This window comes from Cherax quadricarinatus, chromosome 35 (assembly GCF_038502225.1).
Source record: "Cherax quadricarinatus isolate ZL_2023a chromosome 35, ASM3850222v1, whole genome shotgun sequence".
Classification (NCBI taxonomy): domain Eukaryota; kingdom Metazoa; phylum Arthropoda; class Malacostraca; order Decapoda; family Parastacidae; genus Cherax; species Cherax quadricarinatus.
Genome location: NC_091326.1, coordinates 33,492,690 through 33,512,904, shown reverse-complemented (window position 1 = coordinate 33,512,904; position 20,215 = coordinate 33,492,690). Strand labels below are relative to the sequence as shown.

The 20,215-nt window shown below is 40.6% G+C and overlaps 1 protein-coding gene across 4 annotated transcripts in view; it reads left to right on the top strand.

Moving 5' to 3' along the window:
• LOC128695217 (cell division cycle 7-related protein kinase-like) overlaps positions 1-20,215 on the top strand; it is a 299,888-nt gene that overhangs the window by 200,790 nt on the left and 78,883 nt on the right. For all 4 annotated transcript variants that reach the window (XM_070091499.1, XM_070091498.1, XM_053785734.2 and 1 more), the window contains one exon: positions 17,979-18,131. In XM_070091499.1, the coding sequence (XP_069947600.1) occupies positions 17,979-18,131 (153 nt within the window). The remainder of the gene's footprint in view (positions 1-17,978; positions 18,132-20,215) is intronic.

The window sequence follows — 20,215 nt, the reverse complement described above, 5'->3', positions numbered from 1 at the left end:
TTGACGCTTAGCATGATTTGTTTACTTTTGAACTTTGGTAAAAACGAACATTTCTGCTACTTTGAGCTCAATTTCAAGGTACTTTTAATTGTAAAAACCAGTCAAAATCATCTCAATTTGTGTAATATGTCTTCCATTCTATAAAATGAGACCAGGAAAACTAGAATACACCAATAAATACCATACGAAAATATAGTGCAAAATCGCTGTTTTAATCCAAAATCACGGTCAAAGTTTTTTTTTCCTCATTACGCACTGTGTGCTGCAGGATTTTTTTATACTGCGCACACTGACCACATAGACCCATTCTTTCATATGTAGGCCTACCAGCTTTGTCTCACTAGATTTGAGGGCGCTAGAATTTATGCATACTAGTACGTCAAGGACCCTGGCGTGTAAGCCGTACTAGTACGGCCGAAACCCTGAAAGGGTTAAAAATAAAAGATTTTTTTTCCTAGCTAGGCTACTCCCTTCACTTCGGTTCTTAATGATAGTCCAAGTTTTTTCCATTTTCACTCATCAGTAATGCAATTTACTGCTTTCCTTGAAAGGCATCACTTTGTTTCTCAGCAACACTGGGCTAAGTCTGGGTCCTTGGCACTTTCAATATTTTGCTTAATTTCTACTTGAAGAATGCAAAGATCACGTATGTACTGATCACATTCAACAGATTAGCCATTCACGACATCACTTTTTTTTTCACTGTTTTTTTTCCCTTTTAGGAACTGCTGCTAAAGCTTCACCCTTTGAGTGTCAAGACCCCTGCTCGCAAATTTGCTCATAATGTCGAAGAGTTTAACCCTCTGAGGGTCCAGACCCCCAATCTGTAAGTTCCCCGCAGGGTCCAAGAATTTAAAAAAAAAAATTCTTATTTTTTCTTATGAAATAGTAGAGTATCTTTTTCTGAAGGTAATAAAACAAAAAGTATGAAGGTTGATCACAAATTGACAAAATTACACTCGTGAATTTTGCTGTTTCAGCTATTTTTATGCATCGGCGATTTTGCCCACTTTGAGTCCTATTTTTGGCCAATTAAATTGTTCCATTAGACTAAATTCTTAGCTATTTCGCTATTGTGTATTCCATTTTATGTATTGAGCACAAGAAATTGCCCAATCAACTATTTCAATTATCCAATAAAACGATCAAAAATTGGTAGTTTGGCCAATTTCTCACAAAGTTCAGAATATTCCAGTTTCAAAATAGGGTTCTGAATACACAATGCAGGCATTCCTGGCACTAAAATAACATTTCCTCTGTTTATTACAGTGGATCCTCAGATATCGGCTGTTCCTGTTATCGTACAACTCGGTCATCGGCGGGTTTTTTGGCGCCTGGTGATCGGCCATTTTGGATGCGTCCGTCCTCCGGCTGGGGCCACTTATGCGTCAGTCTGGCTTTGTCTATCGGTGTGTGAGGAACCTTCTGCTCATACATCCAGACATTTTGCTTGTTTTCCATTGTTTTCTTTGTTTTTTGCAGTGCAACTGTGACATAAGTAACCATGGCTCGAAATAAGTGAAGTGGTTGATAAGTACGAGAGGGGTATGTGGGTGGTGGAACTTGCCAGGATGTACAGGAAAAACAAATCAATTTCAGCTTTATAACGGTGAAGTTCTTGCCTTTTAACACCACTCCTATCCTCCAGCCCATGGACCAGCAGGTCATTTCTAACTTCAAAAAACTCTACACAAAAGCAGTGTTTGAAAAGTGCTTTGAAGTGCCCTCTGACACTCAGTTGATCCTAAGACAGTTCTGGAAAGATCACTTCACTCTCCTCAGTTGCATAAGCCGTATAGGTAAGGCTTGGGAGGGAATGACTTCAAGGACTTTGAACTCTGCTTGAGGAAAATTGTGGCCAGGTTGTGTACAAGAGAGGGATTTTGAAAGGTTTGAGACTGACCCTGATCCTGACCCTGGCCATGACCCTGTGGACTCTATTGTGGCACTGGGGAAGTCCCTGGGGTTGGAGGTGAGTGGCAAGGATGTGGAAGAATTGGTGGAGGATCACAGGGGAGAGCTAACCACTGAAGAGCTGCAAGTGCTTCAACTCGAGTAGCAGCAGACTGCAGCTGAGGAACTTGCTTTAGAGGAGGAGGCAGAGGGAGTGAAGGAGGTGCCTTCGTCAGAGAGTAAAGAGGTGTGTACAATGTGGACCAGGGTGCAAGCTTTTGTAGAGAAACACCACCCTGACCAAGCTGAATCGAGGCATATCTGCAGCATGTTTAGTGACAAAACGCTGTCCCACTTCAGGGAAATCTTAGAGACAACAGAAACAAAGCACTCTTGACAGTTATTTTGTGTGACAGGAGTCCAGTGACTCTCAAGCTGGTCCTAGTGCCCTTAAAAGATAAAGAAGGGAGGTAACCCCTGAGAAGGCGTTGGTACCTGAAGTCTTTATGGAGCGGGATTCTCCTTCCAAACACTAACTCCTCCCTCTTTCCTTCTCCCTATCTTCCAGAAGCCAACATTAGCCTTCAATAAAGGTATGTAATACTTATATAACTTTTTTTTTTTTTTTTTTTTTTTCCAACAAGTCGGCCGTCTCCCACCGAGGCAGGGTGACCCAAAAAAAAGAAAGAAAATCCCCAAAAAGAAAATACTTTCATCATCATTCAACACTTTCACCACACTCACACATTATCACTGCTTTTGCAGAGGTGCTCAGAATACAACAGCTTAGAAGCATATACGTATAGAGATACAAAAACATATCCCTCCAAACTGCCAATATCCCAAACCCCTCCTTTAAAGTGCAGGCATTGTACTTCCCATTTCCAGGACTCAAGTCCGACTATATGAAAATAACCAGTTTCTCTGAATCCCTTCACTAAATATTACCCTGCTCACACTCCAACAGATCGTCAGGTCCCAAGTATCATTCGTCTCCATTCACTCCTATCTAACACGCTCATGCACGCTTGCTGGAAGTCCAAGCCCCTCGCCCACAAAACCTCCTTTACCCCCTCTTTCCAACCCTTTCGAGGACGACCCCTACCCCTCTTTCCTTCCCCTATAGATTTATATGCTTTCCATGTCATTCTACTTTGATCCATTCTCTCTAAATGACCAAACCACCTCAACAACCCCTCTTCTGCCCTCTGACTAATGCTTTTATTAACTCCACACCTTCTCCTAATTTCCACACTCCGAATTTTCTGCATAATATTTACACCACACATTGCCCTTAGACAGGACGTCTCCACTGCCTCCAACCGTCTCCTCGCTGCTGCATTTACCACCCAAGCTTCACATCCTTATAAGAGTGTTGGTACTACTATACTTTCATACATTCCCTTCTTTGCCTCCATAGATAACGTTTTTTGACTCCACATATACCTCAACGCACCACTCACCTTTTTTCCCTCATCAATTCTATGATTAACCTCATCCTTCATAAATCCATCCGCCGACACGTCAACTCCCAAGTATCTGAAAACATTCACTTCTTCCATACTCCTCCTCCCCAATTTGATATCCAATTTTTCTTTATCTAAATCATTTGATACCCTCATCACCTTACTCTTTTCTATGTTCACTTTCAACTTTCTACCTTTACACACATTCTCAAACTCATCCACTAACCTTTGTAATTTTTCTTTAGAATCTCCCATAAGCACAGTATCATCAGCAAAAAGTAACTGTGTCAATTCCCATTTTGAATTTGATTCCCCATAATTTAATCCCACCCCTCTCCCGAACACCCTAGCATTTACTTCTTTTACAACCCCATCTATAAATATATTAAACAACCATGGTGACATTACACATCCCTGTCTAAGACCTACTTTTACCGGGAAGTATTCTCCCTCTCTTCTACACACCCTAACCTGAGCCTCACTATCCTCATAAAAGCTCTTTACAGCATTTAGTAACTTACCACCTATTCCATATACTTGCAACATCTGCCACATTGCTCCTCTATCCACTCTATCATATGCCTTTTCTAAATCCATAAATGCAATAAAAACTTCCCTACCTTTATCTAAATACTGTTCACATATATGCTTCAATGTAAACACTTGATCTACACATCCCCTACCCACTCTGAAGCCTCCTTGCTCGTCCGCAATTCTACATTCTGTCTTACCTCTAATTCTTTCAATTATAACCCTACCGTATACTTTTCCTGGTATACTCAGTAAACTTATTCCTCTATAATTTTTACAATCTCTTTTGTCCCCTTTCCCTTTATATAAAGGGACTATACATGCTCTCCGCCAATCCCTAGGTACCTTCCCCTCTTTCATACATTTATTAAACAAAAGTACCAACCACTCCAACACTATATCCCCCCCTGCTTTTAACATTTCTGTCATGATCCCATCAGTTCCAGCTGCTTTAACCCCATTCATTCTACGTAATGCCTCACGTACCTCCACCACACTTACATTCTGCTCTTCTTCACTCCTAAAAGATGGTATACCTCCCTGGCCAGTGCATGAAATTACCGCCTCCCTTTCTTCCTTAACATTTAAAAGTTCCTCAAAATATTCTCGCCATCTACCTAATACCTCCCTCTCCCCATCTACTAACTCCCCTACTCTGTTTTTAACTGACAAATCCGTACTTTCCCTATAACTATTCAAAAAATTATTGTTTTTTGTAAATATGAATATTTGTCTGGAGCGGGTTAATTGAATTTCCATTAATTCTTATGGGAAATATTGAACCGGTTTTTGGCAATTTCAGTCTTAGGCCAACCTTCTGGAACAGATTACAGCCGATAGCCGAGGGTTCTGCTGTAGTTATATTTCCAGGCTTAATAAATGAATTCCATTTTGATTTTTATTCACATAAAGAATTTTTATTCACTCCAGAAAGTAGAAGATTTACTGTTATGCAATACATTATTATTGTTATTAACACACCGGCCGATTCCCACCAAGGCAGGGTGGCCCGAAAAAGAAAAGCTTTCACCATCATTCACTCCATCACTGTCTTGCCAGAAGGGTGCTTTACACTACAGTTTTTAAACTGCAACATTAACACCCCTCCTTCAGAGTGCAGGCACTGTACTTCCCATCTCCAGGACTCAAGTCCGGCCTGCCGGTTTCGCTGAACCCCTTCATAAATGTTACTTTGCTCACACTCCAACAGCACGTCAAGTATTAAAAACCATTTGTCTCCATTCACTCCTATCAAACATGCTCACACATGCCCGCTGGAGGTCCAAGCCCCTCGCACACAAAACCTCCTTCACCCCCTCCCTCCAACCTTTCCTAGGCCGACCCCTACCCCGCCTTCCTTCCACTACAGACTGATACACTCTTGAAGTCATTCTATTTTGCTCCATTCTCTCCACATGTCCGAACCACCTCAACAACCCTTCCTCAGCCCTCTGGACAACAGTTTTGGCAATCCTGCACCTCCTCCTAACTTCAAAACTATGAATTCTCTGCATTATATTCACACCACACATTGCCCTCAGACATGACATCTCCACTGCCTCCAGCCTACTCCTCGCTGCAACATTCATCACCCATGCTTCACACCCATATAAGAGCGTTGGTAAATCTATACTCTCATACATTCCCCTCTTTGCCTCCAAGGACAAAGTTCTTTGTCTCCACAGACTCCTAAGTGCACCGCTCCCCCTTTTCCCCTCATCAGTTCTATGATTCACCTCATCTTTCATAGACCCATCCGCTGACATGTCCACTCCCAAATATCTGAATACATTCTCCTCCTCCATACTCTCTCCCTCCAATCTGATATCCAATCTTTCATCACCTAATCTTTTTGTTATCCTCATAACCTTACTCTTTCCTGTATTCACTTTTAATTTCCTTCTTTTACATACCCTCCTAAATTCATCCACCAACCTTTGCAACTTCTCTTCAGAATCTCCCAAGAGCACAGTGTCATCAGCAAAGAGCAACTGTGACAACTCCCACTTTATGTGTGATTCTTTATCTTTTAACTCCTCACCTCTTGCCAAGACCCTCGCATTTGCTTCTCTTACAGACCAATCTATAAATATACAGTGGACCCCCGGTTTACGATCAGCTCCCATTGCGACCAATTATGTAAGTGTATTTATGTAAGTGCATTTGTACGTGTATGTTTCGGGGTCTGAAGTGGACTAATCTAATTCACAATATTCCTTATGGGAACAAATTCGTTCAGTAATGGCACCTGAACGTACTTCTGGAATGAAATAATATCGTAAGGTGGGGGTCCACTGTATTGAACAACCACGGTGACATCACACATCCTTGTCTAAGGCCTACTTTTACTGGGAAATAATCTCCCTCATTCCTACATACTCTAACTTGAGCCTCACTATCCTCGTAAAATCTCTTCACTGCTTTCAGTACCCTACCTCCTATACCATGCATCTGCAACATCTGCCACACAACATCCCCACACTCACAACTGGCTCTTCCTCACTCCTACAAGATGTTATTCCTCCTTGCCCTATACACGAAATCACAGGAAGAGAGGCGAGTAGTATTTATTTGTAGGAAGTCAGTGTAGGTAGCCGGTAGGAGTAGCCCGCCTGGGCTAAACCTACCAGCTACCTACACTGTGGCCCAGAGCCATATTATTAGCATCGACATACCTTGTTCACTGAATTTAATTGTTTCTAACAACTACCTTTAGATGCCTTCATGAACGAAGGGAGAAGTAATGAATAATTCATGCCAAAAATTGTAAACAAAAGCGGAGTGGGGGAGTGGCTGGGCCAAATGCATTTTCATACACGTTTTCTCTGATGACTGAGCAGAGAAAATGTAATGTTGTCCCTCTGCCTGGCTGCCACGCAGGTCCACAAGTACAGTGGACCCCCGCATAACGATGGCATCGCATAGCGATTTTTCCGCATAACGATTACTTTTATCGCAAAATTTTTGCCGCGCATACCGATTAAAAACCCGCATACCGATTTTCGTCCGAGACGCGTCCAATGTGCCCTCAGCCAGCCTCACATGTGCCGCTCCGTCCCATTGTTTACCAGCCAGCCTCCGCGGTAACATCCAAGCATACACTCAGAATATTTCGTATTATTACAGTATTTTCGGTGCTGTTTCTGGAAAATAAGTGACCATGGGCCCCAAGAAAGCTTCTAGTGCCAACCCTACACCTCAAAGGGTAAGAATTACTATAGAGATGAAGAAAGAGATAATTGATAAGTATGAAAGTGGAGTGCGTATAGCCGACCTAGTCAAGCTGTACAAGAAACCCCAATCAACCATCGCTACTATTGTGGGCACCAGAAAGACAATCAAGGAAGCTGTTCTTGCCAAAGGTTCAACTGTGTTTTCGAAACAAAGATCGCAATTGATGGAAGATGTTGAGAGACTCTTATTGGTGTGGATAAATGAAAAACAGATAGCAGGAGATAGCGTCTCTCAAGCGATCATATGTGAAAAGGCTAGGAAGTTGCATGAGGATTTAATTAAAAAAATGCCTGCAACTAGTGATGATGTGAGTGAATTTAAGGCCAGCAAAGGTTGGTTTGAGAGATTTAAGAAGCGTAGTGGCATCCATAGTGTGATAAGGCATGGTGAGGCTGCCAGTTCGGACCACAAAGCGGCTGAAAAATATGTGCAGGAATTCAAGGAGTACATAGAAACTGAAGGACTGAAACCTGAACAAGTGTTTAATTGTGATGAAACAGGCCTGTTCTGGAAGAAAATGCCAAGCAGGACCTACATTACTCAGGAGGAAAAGGCACTCCCAGGACATAAGCCTATGAAAGACAGGCTTACTTTGTTGATGTGTGCCAATGCTACTGGTGATTGCAAAGTGAAGCCTTTATTAGTGTATCACTCTGAAACTCCCAGAGCGTTCAGGCAAAAGAATGTCCTCAAGGATAATTTGTGTGTGCTGTGGAGGGCAAACAGTAAGGCATGGGTCACTAGGGAATTTTTCTATAACTGGTTACACCATGCATTTGCCCCCAATGTGAAAAATTACCTAACTGAAAAGAAATTAGAACTTAAGTGCCTCCTGGTGTTAGACAATGCCCCTGGTCATCCTACAGACGTGGCAGAGCGACTTTATGGGGACATGAGCTTCATTAAGGTGAAGTTTTTGCCTCCTAATACCACTCCTCTCCTGCAGCCCATGGACCAGCAGGTTATTTCCAACTTCAAGAAACTGTACACAAAAGCTCTGTTTGAAAGGTGCTTTGTAATGACCTCAGAAACTCAACTGACTCTAAGAGAGTTTTGGAGAGATCACTTTAATATCCTCAATTGTGTAAACCTTATAGGTAAGGCTTGGGAGGAAGTGACAAAGAGGACCTTGAACTCTGCTTGGAAGAAACTGTGGCCAGAATGTGTAGACAAAAGGGATTTTGAAGGGTTTGAGGCTAACCCTGAGAATCCTGTGCCAGTTGAGGAATCCATTGTGGCATTGGGAAAGTCCTTGGGGTTGGAGGTTAGTGGGGAGGATGTGGAAGAGTTGGTGGAGGAGGACAATGAAGAACTAACCACTGATGAGCTGCTAGATCAACTTCAACAGCAAGAGGCCACACCTGAGGAAATTGCTTCGGAGGAGGGGAGAGAGAAATTGAAGAAGTTGCCTACTTCAAAGATTAAGGAAATCTGTGCAAAGTGGCTTGAAGTGCAAACCTTCATGGATGAAAATCACCCTCACACAGCTATTGCAAGCCGTGCTGGTGATTATTACACTGACAATGTTGTGAAACACTTTAGGCAAGTCATAAAGGAACGAGAGGTACAGGCCACTATGGACAGATATCTTGTGCGAAAGAAGTCCAGTGACTCTGAAGCTGGCCCTAGTGGCATTAAAAGAAGAAGGGAAGTAACCCCAGAAAAGGACTTACTACCTCAAGTCCTAATGGAAGGGGATTCCCCTTCTAAACACTAACACACTCTCTCCCCTCCTCCCATCCCATCAATCATCACCAGATCTTCAATAAAAGTAAGTGTCATTTAATTGTGCATGCCTTTTTCAGTTTGTGTGTATTAAAATTAACATTTCATGTGGTAAAAAAAATTTTTTTTCATACTTTTGGGCGTCTTGCACGGATTAATTTTATTTCCATTATTTCTTATGGGGAAAATTCATTCGCATAACGATTATTTCGCATAACGATGAGCCCTCTTGCACGGATTAAAATCGTTAACCGGGGGTCCACTGTATTATTATCAGAGCACATATAAAATATGCAATAAATGCCAGACAACAAGTTTACACTAACTTATATTAAGCTGGCAATAGAAATTGGCATTAAAAACACAATAAAAGGTAAGATACACACAGAGTACACTTATTACTTACCTTAAAATATTAATATTAATGTGTGAGAGGTGAGTGGCAGGGTGTTTATTGAATAAAATCTTAAAGAGGCTTATGACTCCTCCTTTTATCACAGCTAAGCTTAGATGCCATTGTCAGTGAGAGCCAACTAGTTAACAAAAGAGTAAATGAGAGAGAGAACAAGATACAGAGTTCAGATAATGTAAGAATACAAAGTGAACAGGTAGTGGATGATCACTTGGTCTGGCGAAATAAAAGCGTATTAATATGTGTGTACTTTTAGTTGATTCACGTACATTTGTAAGAGTTTGTAAAACATTTACCTCAATTTTTTTTATTATAATAATAATTTCCTCAAAATACAAATACTCTTACATTGTGTACAAGTTGTACAAGTTAGTACAGAATAAACAAACAGCAACACACCATTTTTAGAGTGAATGAAGATACAGTGGTCCTCGTTGTTCGTAATTAATCCGTTCCTGGAGCCGTTACTATAAACGAAATTTACGATTTACGAATCAATTTTCCCCATAAGAAATAATGTAAATACAATTAATCTGTTCCTGACACCCAGAAGTATTAAAACAAAAAAATTTTTAACATGAAATATACATGTAGTACATAAACAATACAATGGGAAATGATGAATGAAATATTAACAGCATAACACTTACCTTTATTGGAGATTCTTCTTAGTGTATGGGAGACTGGAGGAGGAGAGAGAGTGCATTGTTTATAGTTTGGAAGGGGAATCCCCTTCCATCAACACCTCAGGTACCATTTGCTTTTCTGGGGTTGCTTCTCTTCTCTGTTTGTTAATGCCACTAGGACCACCTTGAGAGTCACTGGAGTCCTGTCTCACAAAATAACTGGAGAGAGCTCTGTTTCTGGCATCTCTTTAACACTTCCCTAAAATGGCCCAAGACTTTGTCACTGTACATGTTGCCAACCTGGCTTGCAACAACCTTGTTAGGGTGATGTTTCTCCATAAAGCTTTCCATCTTACCCCACATAGTAAAAAATCTCTTTAACTTCTGAAGAAGGCACCTTCTTCCATCTCTCTTCCTCCTCCTCTGCAGCAAGATTCTGTGCTGCGATGTGTTGCTCTTCCTGCTGAAGCTCTTGCAGCTCCTCGGTGGTGAGCTCTTCATTGTGGTCTTCCACCAATTCTTCCACATCCTCCAAACTCACATCCAACCCCATGGAACTCCCCAGTGCCACAATTGATTTTACAACAGACATAGGCTCATTAGGGTCAGTCCCAAATCCTTCAAAATCCCTCTTGTCGACTCAATCTGGCCACAATTTTCTCCAGGCAGAGTTCAAAGTCTTGGTAGTCACTCCCTCCCAAGCCATACCTATAAGGGTTATGCAGTGGAGGATGCTGAAGTGTTCTCTCCAAAATTCCCTTAGGGTCAAGTGAGTGTCTGTGGTCACAGTCAAGCACCTGTGAAACATTGCTTTTGTGTAGTTTTTTAAAGTTTGCAATAGCCTGCTGGTCCATGGGTTGGAGGAGAGGAGTGGTATTCGGGGGCAAGAACTTTACTGTGATGAACCCAAACTCCTTGAAAATTAGGTCATCCAAGTTTGGAGGATGAGCAGGTGCATTGTCCATTACTAGGAGGCACTTGAGATCCAATTTCTTTTCCAGGAGATACTCCTTCACACTAGGGCCAAACACTTCATTGAACCACTCGACGAAAATTTCCCTCGTGACCCATGCCTTACTATTAGATTTCCAAAACACACACAATTTACTCTTCATAACATTGTTTTTCCTGAACACTCTGGGATTTTCAGAATGGTACACTAGTAATGGCTTCACTTTGAAATCCCCACTAGCATTAGCGCAGAACATTAGCGTCAGCCTGTCTTTCATAGGCTTATGTCCTGGCATTGCCTTTTCCTCTTGTGTAATGAAGGTCCTCTTTGGCATTTTCTTCCAAAAGAGGCCTGTTTCGTCACAATTGAACACTTGTTCAGGTTTCAGTCCTTCACTGTTTATGTACTCCTTGAATTCATGCACATATTTTTCCGCCGCCTTGTGGTCCGAACTGGCAGCTTCACCATGCCTTACCACACTGTGTATGCCAGTACGGTTCTTAAATCTCTCAAACCAGCCTTTGCTGGCCTTAAATCCACTCACTTCACCACTATTTGCAGGCAATTTCTTTACCAAATCTTCATGCAACTGCCTAGCCTTTTCACAAATAAACGAAGTCATAAGAGTATCTCCTGCTAATTTTTTCTCATTTATCCACACCAATAATAACTTCTCAACCTCTTCCAGTACTGGTGATCTCATTTTTGTCAGCATAGTTACTCCCTTTGCAACAACAGCATCCTTTATTTCATTTTTCTTGGCCACTATGGAACATAAGGTTGTGTAGGGTTTCTTATACATCCTGGACAGTTCGGCCACACTTGTACCACTTTCATATTGTTCAATGATGGTTTTCTTAAATTCAATCGTATTTCTCACCTTCTTTACCACAGGCTTGGCACTAGGAGCTTTCTTTGGAGCCATGGTAGCTTATTTAGTACTTGCAAGCACTAAAATAAATGGAATATTATGAAATATTTCGCTGGAGCATGCGAGGGGACCTTCGCTCACTGGTAAACAATGCCAGACTGGCTGCCGCCCTGGCCCACGCCGTGCGTACGCGTCCCGGACGAACTACGACTCACGAGTCAACCTATGAAAAGCGAGCCCCTGTTTATACGAAAATACCCCTATGATTGGCGAATTTTACGATTGCCGAGAACTATGAAAAGCGGGGGACCACTGTTCAGTGGTCCCTCAATAATTGTCCGGCCTGAAAGTCGTCCATTTCGAAAATAGTCCCATTATTTCGTCTAAACATTGGCTCGCAAATGGTCCGTTAACTCGCTAATCGTCTTTCATCCTGGACGCAAACTCACGGCTCTGAACCGCCTATGCCTCCCTTCCCAGCCAGTGTGCCATTGTTTACCAGTGAGCGACGGTCCCCTCACGTGTTCATACGATACATTTCATAATACAGTGGACCCCCGGTTAACGAACTTTTTTCATTCCAGTAGTATGTTCAGGTGCCAGTACTGACCGAATTTGTTCCCATAAGGAATATTGTGAAGTAGATTAGTCCATTTCAGACCCCCAAACATACACGTACAAACGCACTTACATAAATACACTTACATAATTGGTCGCATTTGGAGGTGATCGTTAAGCGGGGGTCCACTGTATTCCATTCATTTTAGTGCTTGCAAGTGCTAAATAAGCTATCATTGCTCCAAAGAAAGCTCCTAGTGCCAAGCCTTTGATAAAGAAGGTGAGAAATACGGTTGAATTTAAGAAAAACATTGAATAATATGAAAGTGGTGTACGTGTGGGCGAACTGACCAGGATGTATAACAAATCCCGTACAACCATATCTTCCATCATAGCCAAGAAAAAGGAAATCAAGGATGCTGTTGTTGCAAAGGGGGTAAATATGCTGACAAAAATGAGATCACCAGTACTCGAAGATGTTGAGAAGTTATTATTGGTGTGGATAAACGAGAAACAATTAGCAGGAGATAGTCTTATGACGTCGTTTATTTGTGAAAAGGCTAGGCAGTTGCATAACGATTTGGTAAAGAAATTGCCTGCAACTAGTGGTGATGTGAGTGAATTTAAAGCCAGCAAAGGCTGGTTTGAGAGATTTAAGAAGCATACTGGCATAAACCGTGTGATAAGGCATAGTGAGGCTGCCAATTTGGACCAAAAAGCGGCTGAAAATTATGTGCAGAATTCAAGGAGTACATAGAGGCTGAAGGACTGAAACCTGAGCAAGTGTTCAATTGTGACGAAACAGGCCTCTTTTGGAAGAAAATGCCAAAGAGGACCTGGCACTGCCAGGACACAAGCCTATGAAAGAGAGGCTGACGCTCATGTTCTGTGCTAATGCTAGTGGGGATTTCAAAGTGAAGCCATTACTAGTGTACCATTCTGAAAATCCCAGAGTGTTCAGGAAAAACAATGTTATGAAGAGTAAATTGTGTGTGTTTTGGAGATCTAATAATAAGGCATGGGTCACGAGGGACATTTTCGTCGAGTGGTTCAATGAAGTGAAGAATTACCTCCTGGAAAAGAAATTGGATCTCAAGTGCCTCCTAGTAATGGACAATGCACCTGCTCATCCTCCAAACTTGGGTGACCTAATTCTGAAGAAGTTTGGGTTCATCACAGTAAAGTTCTTGCCCCCAAATACCACTCCTCTCCTCCAGCCCATGGACCAGCAGGTCATTTCAAACTTTAAAAAAAATTACACCAAAGCAATGTTTGAAAGGTGCTTTACTTTGACCTCAGACACTCACTTGGCCCAAAGAGATTTTTGGAAAGAACACTTCAGTATTCTCCATTGCATAACCCTTATAGGTAAGGCTTGGGAAGGAGTGACTACTAGGACTTTGAACTCTGCTTGGAGAAACTTGTGGCCAGAGTATGTCCACAAGAGGGATTTTGAAGGGTTTGAGGTGGCCCCTGATAAGCCTATGTCAGTTGTGAACTTTATTGTGGCACTGGGGAGTTCCATGGGGTTGGATGTGAGTTTGGAGGATGTGGAAGAGTTGGTGGAGGACCACAACGAAGAGCTAACCACTGAGGAGCTGCAAGAGCCTCAGCAGGAAGAGCAACAGATTGCAGCTCAGAATCTTGCTGCAGAGGAGGAGGAAGAGAGATGGAAGAAGGTGCCTTCTTTAGAAATTTAGGAGATTTTTAAAATATGGGGTAGGATGGAAAGATTTATGGAGAAACATCACCCTGAGAAGGATGTTGCGAGCCATATTGGCAACTTGCACAGTGACAGAGTTTTGGCCCATTTTAAGGAAGTATTACAGAGACGCCAGAAATGGAGCTCTCTGAACAGTTTTTTTGCGGCCATTGTATTGTTTATGTACTACATCTATATTTCATGTAAAAAATTTTTTTGTCTTAATACTTCTGGTTGTCAGGACGGATTAATTGTTATTTTTATTATCACACTGGCCGATTCCCACCAAGGCAGGGTGGCCCGAAAAAGAAAAACTTTCACCATCATTCACTCCATCACTGTCTTGCCAGAAGGGTGCTTTACACTACAGTTTTTAAACTGCAACATTAACACCCCTCCTTCAGAGTGCAGGCACTGTACTTCCCATCTCCAGGACTCAAGTCCGGCCTGCCGGTTTCCCTGAATCCCTTCATAAATGTTACTTTGCTCACACTCCAACAGCACGTCAAGTATTAAAAACCATTTGTCTCCATTCACTCCTATCAAACACGTTCACGCATGCCTGCTGGAAGTCCAAGCCCCTCGCACACAAAACCTCCTTTACCCCCTCCCTCCAACCCTTCCTAGGCCGACCCCTACCCCGCCTTCCTTCCACTACAGACTGATACACTCTTGAAGTTATTCTGTTTTGCTCCATTCTCTCTACATGTCCGAACCACCTCAACAACCCTTCCTCAGCCCTCTGGACAACAGTTTTGGTAATCCCGCACCTCCTCCTAACTTCCAAACTACGAATTCTCTGCATTATATTCACACCACACATTGCCCTCAGACATGACATCTCCACTGCCTCCAGCCTTCTCCTCGCTGCAACATTCATCACCCATGCTTCACACCCATATAAGAGCGTTGGTAAAACTATACTCTCATAAATTCCCCTCTTTGCCTCCAAGGACAAAGTTCTCTGTCTCCACAGACTCCTAAGTGCACCACTCACTCTTTTTCCCTCATCAATTCTATGATTCACCTCATCTTTCATAGACCCATCCGCTGACACGTCCACTCCCAAATATCTGAATACGTTCACCTCCTCCATACTCTCTCCCTCCAATCTGATATTCAATCTTTCATCACCTAATCTTTTTGTTATCCTCATAACCTTACTCTTTCCTGTATTCACCTTTAATTTTCTTCTTTTGCACACCCTACCAAATTCATCCACCAATCTCTGCAGCTTCTCTTCAGAATCTCCCAAGAGCACAGTGTCATCAGCAAAGAGCAGCTGTGACAACTCCCACCCTGTGTGTGATTCTTTATCTTTTAACTCCACGCCTCTTGCCAAGACCCTCGCATTTACTTCTCTTACAACCCCATCTATAAATATATTAAACAACCACGGTGACATCACACATCCTTGTCTAAGGCCTACTTTTACTGGGAAAAAATTTCCCTCTTTTCTACATACTCTAACTTGAGCCTCACTATCCTCGTAAAAACTCTTCACTGCTTTCAGTAACCTACCTCCTACACCATACACTTGCAACATCTGCCACATTGCCCCCCTATCCACCCTGTCATACGCCTTTTCCAAATCCATAAATGCCACAAAGACCTCTTTAGCCTTATCTAAATACTGTTCACTTATATGTTTCACTGTAAACACCTGGTCCACACACCCCCTACCTTTCCTAAAGCCTCCTTGTTCATCTGCTATCCTATTCTCCGTCTTACTCTTAATTCTTTCAATTATAACTCTACCATACACTTTACCAGGTACACTCAACAGACTTATCCCCCTATAATTTTTGCACTCTCTTTTATCCCCTTTGCCTTTATACAAAGGAACTATGCATGCTCTCTGCCAATCCCTAGGTACCTTACCCTCTTCCATACATTTATTAAATAATTGCACCAACCACTCCAAAACTATATCCCCACCTGCTTTTAACATTTCTATCTTTATCCCATCAATCCCGGCTGCCTTACCCCCTTTCATTTTACCTACTGCCTCACGAACTTCCCCCACACTCACAACTGGCTCTTCCTCACTCCTACAAGATGTTATTCCTCCTACATTAATTGTTATGGGGAAAATTGATTCGAAAATTGTCTATTTCGATTCCCACTTCCAGGAACGGATTATGGACGATAATTGAGGGACCACTGTATTATTATTATTTTTACATATTATTATTATCATAAAAAAAGCACTAAACCTACAAGGGTCATGAATTGCTATATATAGAGTGAAGGCATACGAAAAGAATATTTTTCTACAGTTATCCCCCAATTTGACCTGAGAACAAGTTTGGGGGAGGGCATTTCGACCCTGAAAGGGTTAAAACACTTGAAGTTTTGGAAAGTTTCCTGACATAATAGATGTGATAATGGAGTATGTAAACAAACCAGGTGGGGTGCGCCGTATTTGAAAGACCGCTTGCCGTATAGCATATTTTGGTCATAATTTGACATTGCCGTATTAGCGGAATGCTGTAAGGCGAAACGCCGCAAAGCGGGGCCCTGCTGTACATGCCAAAAGCCCCTTGTATGCAGAGCATTATCGGCAGGCTTAAAATTAACTTAAGATTAACTAAGCAATGATATGTTCAGTGGTAAAAATTACAGTAAACAAATTACAACATGCAGTATACATGAGTATTTCAAATAAGTAGTTTCATAGTTGTGCAAATTTGTAGCACAATTTATAATATAATCCGGTCAAATCAAGTAAAATCCATGATTTGTAGTGCAGAAACAGGTCATATGGCCATTTGATGAGTTACTGAGCATTCAAGAGATTGGAGTATTCTATTAGGTAATGTAATTAAAAAACATAGTTTGATAGGGCCACAGGTTATACATTTATGAGATACAGTTAATCAGTATTTAGTTGTGGGTGAGTAAGTGGTTTTTAAGAAGAGTCTTGAATTGATAAACAGACAGTATTTCTTTTATATTCACAGGTAATGAATTCCAGGTTTTTGGGCCTTTTATGTGCATTGCATTTTTACATAGTGTGAGATGGACACGAGGAACATCCAAGAGTGATCTGTGTCTTGTGTTATGGTCATGTGTTCTGTTGAGGTTGGTAAGGAGAAATTTGAGGGGAGGGTTTATATCTGAGTTAAGTGTTCTATGTATGTAGTAGGTACAATAATAAGTATGGATGTTTTGTACAGTGAGTAAGTTTAGAGTTTTGAATATTGGTGGAGTGTGCTGCCTGTAGTGGGAGTTTGTTATCATTCTGACTGCAGCCTTTTGTTGGGTAATTAATGGTCTGAGATGGTTTATTGTTGTTGAGCCCCATGCACAAATTCCATAGGTGAGATAGGGGTAAATAAGAGAGTGATATAGGGCTTTATTATTCTTAATATTATTAAACGAGTAAACGAGAGAGAGAATGAGACACACTGAGAATGTAAAACAGATGAACGCGTATTAATTCCTGTACACTTCCAATTGGCTCATACACGCCGACCCCTTTACAGTGAACTTCTTTTGTACTTCCATTCTTTCCTTTTCTTCTTCCTCTTGCTACAATAAATACTCACCTCTCCCCTTACATTAAGACTACAAATATTTTAAGGTAAGTAATGAGTGTATTGTATGTGTATTTAATTTTCTTATTGTTTTTTAATGCCCAGTTCTATTTTTAATATACTAATAATGTTATAAATGGTGCAAAGGTGACATTAAAACAATATCTAAAGATGACAGCACAATATACTTAAAATATTAATAAGGGGCGGCTCTTCGCTTATCGATCAATTTGCTTACCGACCTCAACATCTGAGCTTTCTTAAAACATTCTCTAAAATTTAACACTATACACATAGAACAAATACAAGTGAAAAAAGTTTTTTATTTGTATTTTATGTACATAGTGTTTCAGAGAATTTTTAATTTTAAAAAATATGATATTTACCTTCGCATCTTGTATGTATTTTGTTGCAAGAAAATAGTTATCAATATTCCTGTCATGTAACTATCCCAATTTTATTGATGCAGGTGAAGAAAATATTAGTTGTGTGCAAGGGAAGAATGATGGAGAATCAAGGTTGAGAAGATCACCCAGGAAAATGTGCAGCAACAGCAGCAAACACCCAGCTACACCACTGGAAGGTCTGGCCAAGCACCTCCATGATGTTACATTAATCCACGGTAAGTCTCAATAATACAACCTTTATATATACATGTATATTAAACACCTCTTGATATATTAAATAGTTGTTGTTGATATATTACATACATTTTGATATATTAGGTAGCTTTTGATATATTACATATCTCTTGATATATTAGGTAGTTGTTTATATTAAGATTAAGATGTTTATTTTGACATGGTACATGGTTGTACAGAGGAATATAATAGTTGGGTGTACATGCTAAAAGCCCCTTTGTATGCAGAGCATTTAGGGCAAACTTTAAGATTAACTTAAGATTAGGAAGACAATAATAGTTCATATGGCCATTAGATGAGTAACAGTAAGTACAAGAGAACTGTATATTGTATTAGGTAATGGTACATGGCTTTGATAAATCTAGTAGAGATTTATTACACTGTTGAATTAGTTTTTAAAGATTACAGTATTACAATGGAACAAGTTAAAACAGTTTACAATATGATATATTACATCTTAGTACTATTTAAAACAATGAAATTTGGTATTACAATGGAACAATTTAAAAACAATTTACAATATGATGTATTACAATTTAGTACTGTTTAAAACAATGAAATTTAGACATCCTAATTTTGAAGAAATGAGTAAGTGGTTGAGCATTCATCAGTGCAAGTGAGTAGCTTTTGAGTAACTGGTAGTGATTAGGTATGGTTGATCTGGTTAATTTTGTGTGATGAGGTGGTTTCTTAGTAGGGCCTTAAACTGATTTGCAGACAGGGGTCTTTTAGTGTGTTCTGGCAATGAATTCCAGTTTTTCAGGCCTTTTACATGCATAGCATTTTTGCATAGGGAGAGATGGACATGAGGGATTTCAAAGAGTGATTTGTGTCTCGTATTATGGTTGTGTTCTGTTATAGTTATCAAGTAGGAGTTTGAGAGGAGGGTTTACATTTGAGTATAGTGTTCTGTGTATGTAATAGCCACAATAATAAGTGTGGATGTTTGTATATTAAGCAAGTTAAGACTCTTGAAAAGAGGTGGAGTGTGTTGTCTAATGCAGGAGTTAGTAATCAATCGCACTTCAGCTTTTTGTTGGGTTAATAAAGGCTTTAGGTGGTTTGCTGTAGTTGAGCCCCATGCACAAATACCATAGGTGAGGTAAGGGTAAATGAGAGACTGGTACAAAGCTAGAGGAGCTGATTGGGGTACATAATACCATATCTTTGAAAGGATGCCTACTGTTTTGGAGACTTTCTTGGAAATTTACTGTATGTGGGTCTGAAATTTGAGACTGCAGTCAAGGTGGAGACCTAGAAATTTGCCCTCTGCCTGTCTCGAGATAGGTGAACCATTTATCAATATGTTAAGCTGTACATTTGAAGCTCTGCTTCCGAAAAGCATGATGTAGGTTTTGTCAATATTGAGAGTAAGTTTCTTGGTAATCATCCAGGTAGATAAAAAAAATTTTATCAGTTCAGCATTTACAGTGTCTGTTAGTATGGTTGGGTTTGGGTGAGAGAAGACATAAGGTATTAGGTAGTTGTTGATATACAGTACAGTGGACCCCCGCATAACGATCACCTCCGAATGCGACCAATTATGTAAGTGTATTTATGTAAGTGCGTTTGCACGTGTATGTTTGGGGGTCTGAAATGGACTAATCTACTTCACAATATTCCTTATGGGAACAAATTCGGTCAGTACTGGCACCTGAACATACTTCTGGAGTGAAAAAATATCGTTAACCGGGGGTCCACTGTACAGTACAATTTTTATTTCCTTGCAAGTTTACATTGAGATTCTGTAATTACAATAATGAGTTTCATTCAAAGAGCCACTATCATGCCATGGCATTATAGACAGACTAGATTATTGACTTAGACTACTTAATACTAGAGAAATTGATCATACTTTGTTTAAGTTGTACACCTGTTTTTATTTAAAGCAGACAGTAAATTTTCTCAAGTTACAACCTGGGGATATTACATTGGGACAATTTGCAAATATTTTGTAGGTTGTGTATATCAATAGTAAATATTTAAGTTATATTATTGGAATAAAATATTGAGCATTGGCAAAAGTAGTTTACAGTATGAGAATGTTACAATGAGGTGCAAGGCA